General features: G+C 43.8%; 1 protein-coding gene across 1 annotated transcript; it reads left to right on the top strand.

Annotated features, from left to right (window-relative positions):
• Nucleotides 1-10,112: 10,112 nt before the first annotated feature.
• On the top strand, nt 10,113-12,281 carry insm1b (insulinoma-associated 1b). The gene has a single exon (XM_034112100.1). It carries the CDS (start codon nt 10,201-10,203, stop codon nt 11,659-11,661), a length of 1,461 nt encoding a protein of 486 aa, XP_033967991.1. The 5' UTR covers nt 10,113-10,200; the 3' UTR covers nt 11,662-12,281.
• Nucleotides 12,282-14,047: the final 1,766 nt, after the last annotated feature.

The following is a 14,047-nucleotide window of genomic DNA, read 5'->3' as shown; positions in this document are numbered from 1 at the left end:
GTTCCCCCCACCAGCTGCCTCTGACCCCTCATCATAGCGCTGCCTATGCTTGCCATGTGCTGGGAGTCAAAGGTTCCCACCTATCGCTCATCAGAATGGAAGCCGTCCATCTCCTGCCCCGCGCTCTAAATCACAATCAATCTCTTGGCAGACAGAGATGGATTGGGACATCCACGACCCTGTACCTTTCATGGAGCCCCCCCCCCCCCCACCCTCCAAAGGGCGGCTGTCACTGACAAATAATAGAGGTGATGCTATAGGAGGAGTGAGCAGGTCAAGTCTGCCGGCCCTGGAAGGAAGTTATCACAAAGCAATGGAGGGGCATTGCTTTCTCTTCAGGAACAACAGTGACAATGTCTAACAGCATGTCTGACAGAAGGACGTGTGGAGGAGAGGAGACTTTATAATAACATTTAAATCCATCTAACTCTTAGGCAGGAACATGTTTTGAGTGATGTGATTCTTGTATGAGAGATGTCAACAGAAGTTCACAAGTCTCACGTTTAATGTTAGATGTATTTGTTGCTAATGGGATACTTGAGAGGAGAGCAACATAACTGTACTTAGGCAATGTGCTATCATTTAATTTAGGCTACCCTTAGGTCAGGGGTGTCAAACTCAAGGCCCGGGGGCCACATTCGGCCCGCGACTTCATTTTATGTGGCCCCACTAGAGCTTGCAAAGAATATAATATGTTTATTATACGGTTACATGCTACAGAAGCACGTTGCCCATAAACTACATGTCCCACAATGCATCTCAAATATGACTTTTTTCTCAGAATTTGCCTTTTTTTCTTCAAAATATGCATTTTTTCATAGAATTCCTTTTTCTCAGAATTAGATTTTTATTTCAAAATGTCACTTCTATTTCTTTTTTCTCCAGAATTTGGCTTTTCTTTTTAAATCATTTTGTGACATACGCACTGAAAAGTTATTACCCTATCCGATGATAATCCAATGCAGAGGCAATGATGATAATACATTATTTTATATATATGATATATTTACATATGTATTTTTATATAGTCTTAAAGTTACAACCGGCCCTTTGAGTGCAACCATAATGCTGATGTGGCCCGCGATGAAATTGAGTTTGACACCCCTGACACCTAAGGCTTAGGTGATAGCATGTGTTTTTATTCAGACTAATATCTGTACTTCAACCGTCTCTGATTCTTTAGCACGAGCATTTCACTAAAAGATACATGCAAGAAATAATCAGGCCACCATATAGCTCGGTTGGGAGAGCTGGCACCAACATACTGGGGTAATCCCCAATTGGAGGACCCATGTTCGAATCCGGCTCGGAACCATTTTCCGCATGTCATCCCCTCTGTCTCCCCGTTTCATATCTATCACTGTAATAAAGGCACTTGTTGAATCAAACTATGCCCAATGTGTTAGGTAGATGTCAGTCCATCCAACAAGCTAACGGTTTGGCTAACCAGTAAGGCCCATTATATGAGACAAGCTTCTTTTAACCTTAACTTCATTTAAATGAACTAGTTAAGTCACCAGAGCAGTAGCAATAATGAGGAAAGTGCAGCCGTGTTGAAATGCCATGCCATGTTTTCCTTTGGCCTAGCTAATGTTAATGCCAGCCAATAGCAGTTAGACTAGTGAGTTAGGGCTGTATTTGTTTCCCCTCAGTTTACAAATGTTACTTGTATTATGTTAATCATTCTTATTAAAATGAGGCCTTACAGACTAACTAAGTGTCAAGGTGTGTGCACCAAGATGTACAACGTCCTCTAAGAAAAGTAATCCATTCCATTTGTATTCAGATTCATAAACACCTGTCTGTTGATGATATTTACATGTATCACCAGTAAACTGCCTTTGTCTCCGCGTCCCTTTTGTCCTCGTCTCTCACAATAATACAATCTTGACATTGTGCCTCACATCATCATGTGTGTTTGAAGAGTTGCCGTCTAGTGCTTCCTGATTTACTTCACAACAGACCGAGTGATTGCATCATTCACATGAGCATTGACAACACATATCATTCAGACATGTACAAGTCTCCACGATGCCATAACACGATGATTGGGACGCGAAAGATCTTATTCTGTATTCACCGCCAAGGGCTCGAGGAGGATCATTCACATGTAGATGTGTCCTTCTGGAAGTGCCTCAGCTATACAATTTCCATTTAGATAAGGTGTATACACAAATAAAGAAAGGGCATTGGTTCTTCATTTGATTAACTAATCATAGTCTTTGTAATTCCACTCGGAGAGGGCAGTGCCGGGCTGTGCACCCTGATTAGCCTACACATGATTGCTGCTGCTGTGGCACAAATCAGTTCAAGTAACTCAACTCCATACACTACGCAGTGGCTGTGATTAAACAGGCGATTAATACGGAGAGAGTTTCTGTCTCTCTAATCCCTTCTCCTGTTGGCTAGATGGCCGCAGCGTAGTCCCTGATCAACAATAACTGAGCACCACAAGAATTGGAGTGAGAGGTGATTAGGTCTTTAAAGCTCCCTGGAGTGCGCATGCAGGTTGTTTGTGATTAGCTCGAATTTAGAGGTGCATTCTGGCCTTATTGCCTCTTGCCTGAGCTGGGAATTCATTATCTGATGCTTAAGCTGAGGGGAGTAGAAGAACTAACACACATACAGCCCCCAGGACTGGTGTAATATCTTTAAGTGAGACCGGAATAATCCACGTGTGTGGCCCTGAACAAGCCAAGTGAGGAGGCATCCTGTTCCCAGCATGTTGACAAACCCCACAACACACTCCTCAAGCTCACGACTCGAGCCTCAAAGTGCTTTAACCCTCTTCCCACTTCGCTGCTAGCCTCTTCATGATGTGCAGTGGTGTCTGTGTATCATCTGAAGGCTGTTCAGAAACTCTGCAGCCCCTCTCCATGACTGATCTCTTTTGATAGAGCTCATTATGCAAACTGCTCCCAACTCCCACCGCATAATTAGTGCTTAATTAATTTGAGTGAAATCTTTCATCTGTCTGTGTCCGGCCAGCTCCTTCCTTCCATTTACAACATGATATTAATTTCAGAGGGGGGACTGGTAGCCCAGCTGATGAAAAGGCTGATGTAATTAATCAAGTACTGTATCTTTTTCCTTCACTTTTCTGCAGGAATAATAATAAGTGTGATGAGCAGAGTCTGATTAACCCTATTATGCTCCCTAATTAGGGTGATCATTTAATAATCAAAGAAGCAGCACAATTATAAGAGAATGCAAATGATGCCATCTAATGAAGAGAGGGCCAATTCTGGAAATTCTTTGTTTGGAAAATGCGGCATTCCAAAGTCAAAGGCCAAGAAAAGGTTTCTTTTCGTAATGCACACAACGTGTCAAGGATGTACTTGCACACTTGAGCTCCACATTTTTCATGCATTCTTTGGTACATTTCTTCCACAATGTCCGCAGAAAGGAAATGAGTGACTGCATTAAAAAGGCATAATAATCACAATGTCTTTCCTTGCTAAGAGTTCAACGAGAAAATAAAAACCAGTGTTTTTTACATACAAATGTGAAACTGAAGCTAGCAGACAGTTAAGCTAAGCTTAGCTTAGCATATAGAACACATGTGCAATAGCCTGGCGAGGTTTAAGTCTGCCTTCAAGCACCTCTAAAACTCGCCACTTCATTTTGGTTTGTTTAATCCATCTAATCCCTCAAGTTTATAAACCTTGTGTTTTTTAAAGAGTTGTGTTTTAAGTTCCCTACTAGAGCACTGCTAAAAAACGCTAGCACAAAACTGCAAGCATGGCTTCTAAAGCGTGTGTAGAAGCACCTGCCATGACCTTATGACGAGATCTTAAAATTGGTAACCTTTTTTAAACCATAAGATGCTTGTGTAACTGTATTTAGTTTTCATATTCTTTGATTTTTGTTATAGCTGTTTGCACGACAATTTCTCCGAGGTACAATAAAGAACCCGAGAACCGTCTATTTCTTGACCAGGACATGTAACTTCCTGGAGTCATCCTCTTTGAGAACTCAACGTGACGTTACTTTTGAAAGACACAGTCACTGTTTCCAGTCTTCTTACTAAACCAAGATAACTAGCTGTCGTACAGACAGTTAAAAGGGACCTATCATGCAAAATGCACTTTTGTACGTCTTTTATACATGAATATGTGTCCTCGGTGTGTCAGGGAACTCAACCCTCTCTCTTTTCCTCCATACCCAAATCTCTAAAAACGGGACTGCAACCGAGCTGATACAGACTGATCCAGATTTGAAATATCTCTGAGAAACAAGGAGCTCCGCCTACTGTATATGGGCAACTCTCCACCTATCAGGGGAATGAGAGGTTGCCGTGGCATGGTAACATGACGCTCGTGCCTCACTCCCCTCCTTTGCCGGGGGGTGTGGTCAGCTGCAGCTCATTTGCCACAGAATCAGCCCTTGTGAAAACAGGGCTGGAATAGAGCAAATAGAGCGAAATGAGGCATGGCTAAAATGCATGATCTGTTTGGTATTTTGAAAAAAAACTTCACAGACATGTTTTATATAGGTATGGCCCACAATATATTATTCAAATATAGCATGATAGGTCCACTTTAAGTGGAAGCGTTTTGAACAAATCTATTGCAAATAAGCATATGTCCCCCAAATGGAAAACTACTCTTCATCAACAGAATGTTCGAACAAACCTATATAAAAGGACACATTTCCATTCATGTGAGTCACAATGACAGAATCGCATCACTCAGGCGCTTAAAGCCACTCAGAGGGCACCAAATTGTATTTCCCACTGGCCCTGTGTCTTTTATAGAGCCCGAGGCACTAGAAAGGGGCAGCTGCCACTGTAGACTCCAGGACAGAAGTTCAGAACCATGGACAGCAACCAGCCTTCTCCAGAGAGATCACGCTCAGTAGACAACCTTCCACAGTCAGAGCCAGTGTTTCAAATATAACATTGTACATATTAATTAGGGGACCAAGACGATTCTGCATGAAAAGCTTAGCAATGTATTATGTACGAATTAGTGAGATAAGCTGACTAATAGTTAAGGCTATGATCAACACGACCACCGTGCAGCTCCATATGTCAATAGATAAAGGATATGGCCCATTAGGTCTGCCAGAGTCCATCGCTCATGCTCCTTGATGATACAGCTGCTGTCTACACGTTCATCAAGATAATGGTGACCTCATACATGGAGTCTATGAGCAATGGCCCTGATTTCATTTTTCTCAGAGAATCCATTATCAATATCACTACATCTTCAGGGAGCCATCGAGCAACAGAGGATGGACCTTTTTCTTTCTTTCTGTTGTGTACTTGTGTGAGAAATGTATTGGTTGCTAAGCCAAACGCCTGTCAGTAAAATCCTTTATAAGCTGGCTTGTCTTGCTACAGCGTGTGTGTGTGTGTGTGTGTGTGTGTGTGTGTGTGTGTGTGTGTGTGTGTGTGTGTGTGTGTGTGTGTGTGTGTGTGTGTGTGTGTGTGTGTGTGTGCGTGTGTGTGTGTGTGTGTGTGTGTGTGTGTGTGTGCCTCCTCCACTCCATTGTATCTGTGCAGTGTGTGTGTGCTCTCGTGTGTGTCTACATGAATGTACCTCAATTTACTCCTCTTCACCCCCATAGTGCAGCTGCGCCTCAGAGGACTCTTGTGAAGTAATTGAATGAGCCGGGGCAGGGGGAAACCTGTGGCAGCGAATGTGGTGCCCGCTGGCCTTATTATCTGTAATACGGCAGCCGCTCTGCCTGCACTTTCTCATCCGCTCATGAATACCGAAATGAATGTGGTGGACGTCAGAGGTGAGCGCAGAGGGCCCGAGCCATTTTAATCAGCTCCCAGATAGAACAATCACTTTATCCACCTCCACAGCTCAGAGGTGAATTAGTGTTTAACATTCCAGGGCATGCTTTCTGACAGGGGACTCCACCCCAAACAACCAATGGACTGCGGAGATTATTGAGAGACACTCTGATGTTTTTTGATGGTTAAATTAGAGCTAAACATGCCCCTGGGACTCCAAGCTACTGATATGCAGGAAGACCTCTGTTCAATAAGAGGCTCTACATGAGGAAAGATAATCTGTTGTTGTGCCTTTGAAGCATTTGTTCACGTGTCTGCGCACACATTACATGAGATATAACCAATAGAACAATCTATGGTTTCCCCCGGGGTCATTAGCAACCTTTTTGCACTCATTGATGTGGCATTTCATACTCATTTTGCAATAATGCAAAGAGAACATTATATTTGCCAGCGCCACAATACCTTTTCAGAAATGACATGAGGCCATCAGCGCCATTGTCAAAATGACATCAGGGACATTCCCAGTCAACACCAAGGTCCATTAGTCATAAGCTCGGAGATACACCACTTTACGGGGCTTTTGGTAGTAACCTGGTCTCATGGGCATCTTTCTAAAGTACACTTTAAAGTCTAGACACCGACCTCTGTGTGCTTCTCATGGCCAAACAGGCAATTTCCCCCATTGATCTCCTGGATGCTACAGTCAGACTTCATTTCTAGAGGCTCGCTGCAAACTGTTCACTTGTGTTGCTCTGTTGTGTTTTCACAGTGACTGCAACGTTATCTGTGTTCTGTAGGAACCAGTGGAAATCAGACTGTGTGACCCAAAGGCGGCACACATTCAGTAGAACACACGTGTACAAGGCTGGATAAAGCAGTACACCGGAACCATGAATCATCTGGATTCAATTCCCATACACTTTGTTCAACTGTACTCAGGCCAGGTATTGCTTATGGCAATGTGTTAAAATGCCAAGCCGTGAGTTGTTCTGACAGAACAACAGCAGAGGCACTCCATTGTTCTGCCAAGGCCTCTTTTCTGTAAGTTAGACATATTGAATGTATCCGCCCCGGATCAGCTCCAAAATGAAATGGATTCTGCCTCGTCCCATGCTACACCTATCCAGCTGTTTCCATTATTCTGCTGACAGACAGACAGACAGACAGATAACACTGCACCTAACCCTATTCACAACCATAACCTCCTTAGCAGAGGTAACACACACTATATTATAGTTAACCCAAAGCTGAGATAAATATCTTACTATATGAAGATTCATTCACACTAACGAGAAAGTAGAGTCATACAGATATCTGCCATAGTCATTTCGGAGAATAGAAGATAACAGCAGAACTGAATCATCATGCCCCTGTAGAAATAGTTGAAATGTGTTACATTACAATTATATTTAAAAACCAATCACTTCATTAAACTCTGCCACTTTTGTTCTACTGTGTCATTGTTCTGTTGTTGTTGCCCGCCTGCTCTCAGTTTCAGGGACAAAGGCTCGAGTCGAGGCTGTGCTGCGTCCACAGCCAGCCTGATTAAATCTGGGTCCCTCGCTGGCTCTCTCCATGGTGCTGAAAGAGCCCTCTATCAGATTACAGGCAGCCAGAATAGGACCTCAGCTAATCCATTACAATAATTGATTGACAATGCATTGAAGGTGGCCATGTAGTGAGCACCAATTACAGTCATGTCCTGTTGCACTGTCAAATTGGCAAAGCACATGGAGCTAATCATTCATCTGGGAAGTACAGGAGCTTTCTGTCCATGTATGGCGAGAATAGAGCTAATCCAATTGTTGGGAAAGAACCAAAATGCTCCACCGCTGTTAATGTTTGACAGAATCATGCTGCTGGGATGCCTGCAAAAAAATCGGAGTAAAATGCCTTGAATCCTGAAGGAAAACTTTTCAGTCTGTTCTCAGAGTTCATGTTTCTTCCTGTAGGTGGTGCAATTAAGTAAGAACAAGGCTCTGAAGCTAAAGTCAGAAACAGATCAGTCTTTAACTCAAACTTCTACTTTTACAGTTAATCCGTGAACTCAGGTTCAAATAATCAAATCAGGCCTACATTACTTTAGGACGATTTTTTAAAGTGACTGTGGGGAAAGTTAAAAAACAGCACCAAAAGACATACTTTTACATCAAACTAAAACATTAAAAACAATACTTATTATTTTAAACTTGAATCATATAGGCCTAGTCTAATAGCTATTCTATTAAGACTACATGCAGGTGGAATATGAGAGGAATATTATAAACGGTGCACCATGCCATAAGGTTTATGAGGCTGAAGTTGGGCATGCATTAGAGCGGCTGCAGCTGTATGCTAATGAGGCGCCTATGCTTCCCGTCCGCCAGAGCAGCACGCGCCACTGATCAAACACGCGCATGCGCCTTTATAGTCAAGACCAGCACACCGGCCCACGCGCCCCACAGAAATGATCATAGGGGAAAGAGGAACTCGTTAAAATGCCATCAAAGCTTGTACTCCCAACAAACCACGACTAATAGATGTGCAGAGAGAAAGAACAACAAGTAGCAGAAGAGAGGGGGACACAGTCAGGGGGAAGTTTGGAGTTATATTATACATTTAATTAGGCGAGTTTGTGAAGCCATAAAACCAAAAAACTGTTACAAAACGTAGCAACAAATAAGTACACAAAATGATTTTCGATTCTTAAAAATGTTTTCAACTTGAATCAAAACATTGAAAAGTTTACGTTTAGTTTTATGTCTATCTTTCGAACGTTTCTAAAAAAAATTCTTTACTTTGTCTTTTTACCTCACCAACATAACGGTGTGCGTTCAGGCAGGTGAGAAGGCACGGGCACACAGAGACCTATTGAAAGAAGGCGCAAGCCTGCGGCTCAGAGCCGATTGTGTAATTATTTGACTTGGTCATACTGCAGCTTTATGCAAATGAGGGGAACAATGTACGACGATGGAGATTAATTCCTCCCTGGTCTGCCGAGTGAAAGGAAAAAGAATGCACTCTCTGCCAAGTGGCGAACTGCAGCCTACATTTAGCCATTATAACGAGAGGGAGAAAAGACAAATACACAATATATGAGGTATGCACAGAAACCATGGGGGAGCCGGTAAAGAAGTAGGCCACATTTGTCGTAAAAAAAGTTGTCTTTGTTAGGCAAACAGCAGACTGCATAATGAGGGCGTTTTATAGAAACGGAGATTTATTTTAATAAATTATTGGAGTATAACAAACATGTATACTTGTTTATATCAATGCAAACTTTAACATTTCACGTCCTCAAAACAGCACATATTTGCCCAAACAACAGTTCCCCCCAGCAACAACAGCAGCTTCCCTGTTATGTGCAGCATTTTTGCGGCACAAGCCTCGGCTGCGGCCTTCTTTGTCTGCAGCTCTGATTCCGCCCAGCACGCGCCTAGCTGTGGGCCAGATTGGTCGTGAGTCCTGTTTCACAGTTAAGAGGTCAATCTGCCTTTCAAACGAAAAAGAGAGAGACGGGGAAATCCAAGCGCGGGCAGACGTGGCTATTGTGCACAAAGACCAGAGGGCCTTCTTATTACTTATGTATGCAGCGAGATGTCTGATTTATATATCGAGTTAAACTACGCAGACACGTGCCCTAAAATAAAGAAACACTCCATCCATAGTGTTTATTTAAGGCATAATAAAATAAAGGTCTATAAAATCTGGTTTGTTGGGAGGCCTGCAATGTGTGCAAAGGTCGTGCGTAGAAGAGGAGCATGGGTATACAAAATAAACAACTGTGAACCGAGTGGAGGTTGAAACAAGCTGGAATTCGGAGAATCTGGTGTTGCAGTTGTGTCCATTAGGTGAGTTGCTTCTCTGAACCTCATCACAGCAGAACTTGAAAGAAACACAGCTTTTGGTTTGTATTTAACCAAGCTTGTCTTATCCCCGTCTTAATTCTAAATTGTGATGATCGTGGCAGTGACGGACATTTCCTTTCGCAGCTCCGGGGCCCCCAGAGGAGAGCCACAAAGCCGTGGCACGTGTGCATTTGTATAGGGGCCCATCAGACCGTAAAAGGAGGAGGGTCCCGGCGTGTGCCTCTGTCGGGGGGGGGGGGGGGGGCTGAGCCTACACATTAATGTAATAAACCGCCAGTACATCTGCTAAGCTATCTGCACATCCTCCAACGAAATCCACCAAACCCAGGCTGTAAGCCCTCCCACAATCAAATCCACTGGGATGTTGGTTTCATCCGATTGGTCGGGGATGCTGCAACAGGGGGGGCGAGAACAATAGCATCATTCCGGCATAAAAAGAGTGGAGCTATGCCTTGGAGACGAAAACATTTCAGCAACAGAAGAATCGATATACTGGGGAGATAAAGTCCCAGAAGCTTCTAGTGTTGCCATATTTTTAACAAACCTGGATACTCGAGACTTCACCCACCTCCCCGAAGTGCCTTTCCTCTCATACTCGCCAAGATGCCCAAAGGATTCCTGGTAAAAAGAAACAGGAAATCTACACATATTTCCTACAGGACTCGGTCGGACGAAGATGACTACCAGGAGCATCCCACCCCAGCTGCCTTGCCGAGTTATGTGGACCCCTCCCCGCCGATGTCCGTGGCATCCAGTCCGGAGCGCGCCGCAGCATCTCCAGATTTCACAACAGCTTACGCGCCAGTGCCAAGACTGGAGAAGCCGGTGCTGTTCGGCAACCCGGAGTCGGTGTGCCAAGCGATCTACAGCCCCACCCGGCCCATCAGCAAGGAGCACGACAGGGGATATTTCGAGCGAAGTTTCAATCTGGGCTCGCCTATTTCTGCCGAGTCATTCCCCACACCTGCCTCCCTCTCCGGCCTGGACCAGCTCATGTTCGCTCCTGTCGACCTGAAGATCGGAACCAGCAACAGCAGCCGCAGCGGCACCACCAGCAGCCTCCCGGTACCGAGCAACCGGGTCGCCACCAAAAGACCCGCAGCTGACGGTACAGAACGTAAATCTAAGCCCGCCTCCAAGAAACCCAAAGCCATCAGAAAACTCAACTTCGAAGACGAGATGACGACTTCTCCCGTGCTTGGTCTTAAAATCAAAGAGGGGCCGCTGGAGGTGAAGCCGAGGTCGTCTTCCGTGGGGAACAAGCCTCTGGGGGAGTTTGTGTGTCAGCTGTGCAAGGAGGCGTACGAAGATCCATTCTCTCTGGCTCAGCACAAGTGCTCGCGCATCGTCAGGGTCGAGTACCGGTGTCCAGAGTGCGATAAGATGTTCAGCTGCCCGGCTAACCTCGCCTCTCACCGCCGCTGGCACAAACCCCGGACCACCGGAGCACCTGCCATGGCACAGGCACAGGCCATCAAACATGAAACGGCCAAAATGCCACCCACGGGTGTCAAGTCAGTCACCGACGAAGCCAAAGACATGAGTGACAGAGACACCCCGAGTCCAGGTCTGTCCGAGTCGGGCTCTGAAGATGGCACCTATGACTGCCAGTACTGCGGGAAGAGGTTTAAGCGACAGGCATACCTAAGAAAACATATCTTGGCACACCAGGCCTTGCAAAAGAAAGTGCTGGAGGAGCACGGGTTTAAAACCGGCGACCGCCCGGCAGAGCAGGCTCCGGTCTTACCCTCCTCTTCAGCATCATCTTCATCATCTTCATCATCATCATCATTATCATCCTCAGAGGAAGCCACAAACCAAAGCCCCCTGAACCTGAGCCCGGCGGACTGCCTGCTGTGCCCGGTGTGCGGGGACAGTTTCACCAGCAGGGCCGGCCAGGAGAGACACCTGCGCCTCATGCACTCCTCCCAGATTTACCCGTGCAAATACTGCCCCGCCACTCTCTACAGCTCGCCGGGGCTCACCAGGCACATAAACAAGTGCCACCCCTCGGAGAACAGGCAGGTGATCCTACTCCAAATGCCGGTGCGCCCCGCCTGTTAGAGACAACACTAAACTTGTGCCTTTGAAGTGGGGATAACTTAAAAAAAAAAAGGAGAAACAAAAAAAAGTGGCTTTGGGGTTAAAAAAAGAGTTTGAGATGCTCACTGCCATAACTTTAGGCCAATGAAAGGCAGCCGGTTTGATGTTTAAGTGGTGTTTAATGAGGTGTCTTTTCCATGCCAATCAGCGATTGTTGAATGCTTCTCTCTATATTTGAACTACTTATAGGCCTATTTTGAGATTTTCTTTCTCAATTTAGTTTATCAAGAAGAAAAAAAAGAATACAAAGCGTTAGTTTGACTGTTAAAGGGTATTTTTCTAGGACAGCACATGTGTTCAATGATAGCTTCTAGACCTAAGAAATGTCTTAACATTCTCAGAAATCCTTTTCCCCATCAAAGCCTTTTGAATTCACTATCACTGTAGCTTTAGGCTAGTTTGGGAATGACTTCGTATTGGTGGGAAAAAGAGAGTGACTGAGACATTCCCTGTTTAGTAGAACCACAAATGCCTTTAGTATCAACCTAGTCCGACATAGCCTAAATACACATCCAAATCCCGCTGTATAACTGCCTTAAAAAAAGTCAACATAGACTGTATTAATTTTGAATGCTGGCACATATTTTATTATTATTATTATTATTATTATGGAAGATTGTTGCAATATTTTTCATCATATGTTTATTTATTTATTTATTCAAATTATTTTATGTAACTTATTGTTGTGTTTGTTGTGATCTCTTCTGTGAATCGTTCTGGCAGTTTACATGTCGTATAGCCAAAATGTTTTTTGATTTGTTTTTTTTTGTTTTTTTGGCGTCAAATTCACGAGTTGTGCTAATTCTCGTGGGTCGGGTTTTAATCCTCAATCCCCACAGCTCTTGTAAAAAAAACAAACGTAAAGCTCTTACCTTAGATGCAATCTTTTTTAAGGACAAGTTATTTTTCTTAAATGTTGGCTTTTATAGCGCTTTGATTGTATGTGTACATCGTTGTTGTCTATCGAAATAAAATATTTTCAAAAGGACACGTGTCTCAAGGTGGTTGAACTTTCTCAGACAGAGTGGAAATAAGTATATGGTGGTAATTAACGAATACTTCATATTACTGGTGGGAATTTGGTTATGCTGACATGATGAGTATGATGATCTTTTATAGAATATCCGTGATGTGTTTTCTCTTGAGGGAAGTCTGGAAAATTATTTCCAAAAAGCTTCATATAGGCTAATAATCCTAAAATTATTATCTAAATTAATACAGGTAGAAACTATTAATTTATCATATGAGATTAAAGTATGAGATGTTGGAAAAAGCCCTCTGACTTTGTGGTTATAATTTTAGAACCCACAATGAAACCATGTGCGTAAAACGTTGCGTATAAGCTCTTTCAAAAATAACCTTAAACGCGTATTTACACTGACTTATGCTTAGATACAACATCTGTCAATATAATCTTTAAAAAGTGATGCAGTTATTATTCTGCTTTTATGGCCGATCATGTGGTTTAAAGTGGACTTCCAAATCAGGCTACCAAGCAAGATGAATAAGAATACAATTTAACACCATAACACTTTTAACAATGTCACTGTTTAACTTTTAATGTATCCTCTGCACCATCCCTCTCACTCCAAAACGGTGCAACTCTTTTTACTCGTCCCCAACAGGGAAAGAAACCTCAGGACCCCCCGGCCAAACCGTAGCCTTCGATTCCCCGTTCTCCAGGCGGACTCGCAGTGAATCATATAGTGGCTCAATAGAGGCCGTTTCGCTGCCACAGAGAAGCACTTAGGGCCTAATCATAAATCCTCTCCTTAATACCATGTCAGGACATGACAGGAGGACAAAGAGGTGGTGGATCAAACTCACCTCTGGAGCAGTAAAACATCTGTCTTCTCTGGAAGACTCATATGCAGTTGGATGTGTGCTGATTTAGGGCACACCCGGGCTCAGTGGGCTTCATATCTGACCTCCAGAACCTGTAAGGCATTCATTCAGTTGTAATTTAGCACACCGCCTCCTCTTCAGACTTACAGAGCCATACTGTCAGCACTGGGTTCACCTCAGAGCATTATTACTCATGGTATAACTTGCCTTATTTGTTGAAAAGATTACAAAAATCTCCTTTTTCTTATAAAGACTTTCCTGCTTATTAAAACTCTACAGCCTTCTCAGACTAAAAAAGAATAAAACCATGTTTTAAATGACTGTCACTCCCCCTTAGGGCATCAGTGACAGTACATGCAGACAGAGATATGAGATACGTGTGAAAACAGACTACAGTCAGCAGTGTAACACATGAAAAAAGACAATCTGGTAACAATCAGCCTGGGACACCCAGACCCTGCTTCATAAACTCTCTCGGGGTCAATGACTCAGGCAAACAGCG

Source organism: Pseudochaenichthys georgianus, chromosome 22, assembly GCF_902827115.2.
Source record: "Pseudochaenichthys georgianus chromosome 22, fPseGeo1.2, whole genome shotgun sequence".
NCBI classification, from domain to species: Eukaryota; Metazoa; Chordata; class Actinopteri; order Perciformes; family Channichthyidae; genus Pseudochaenichthys; species Pseudochaenichthys georgianus.
This window is presented reverse-complemented; position numbering and strand designations above follow the sequence as displayed.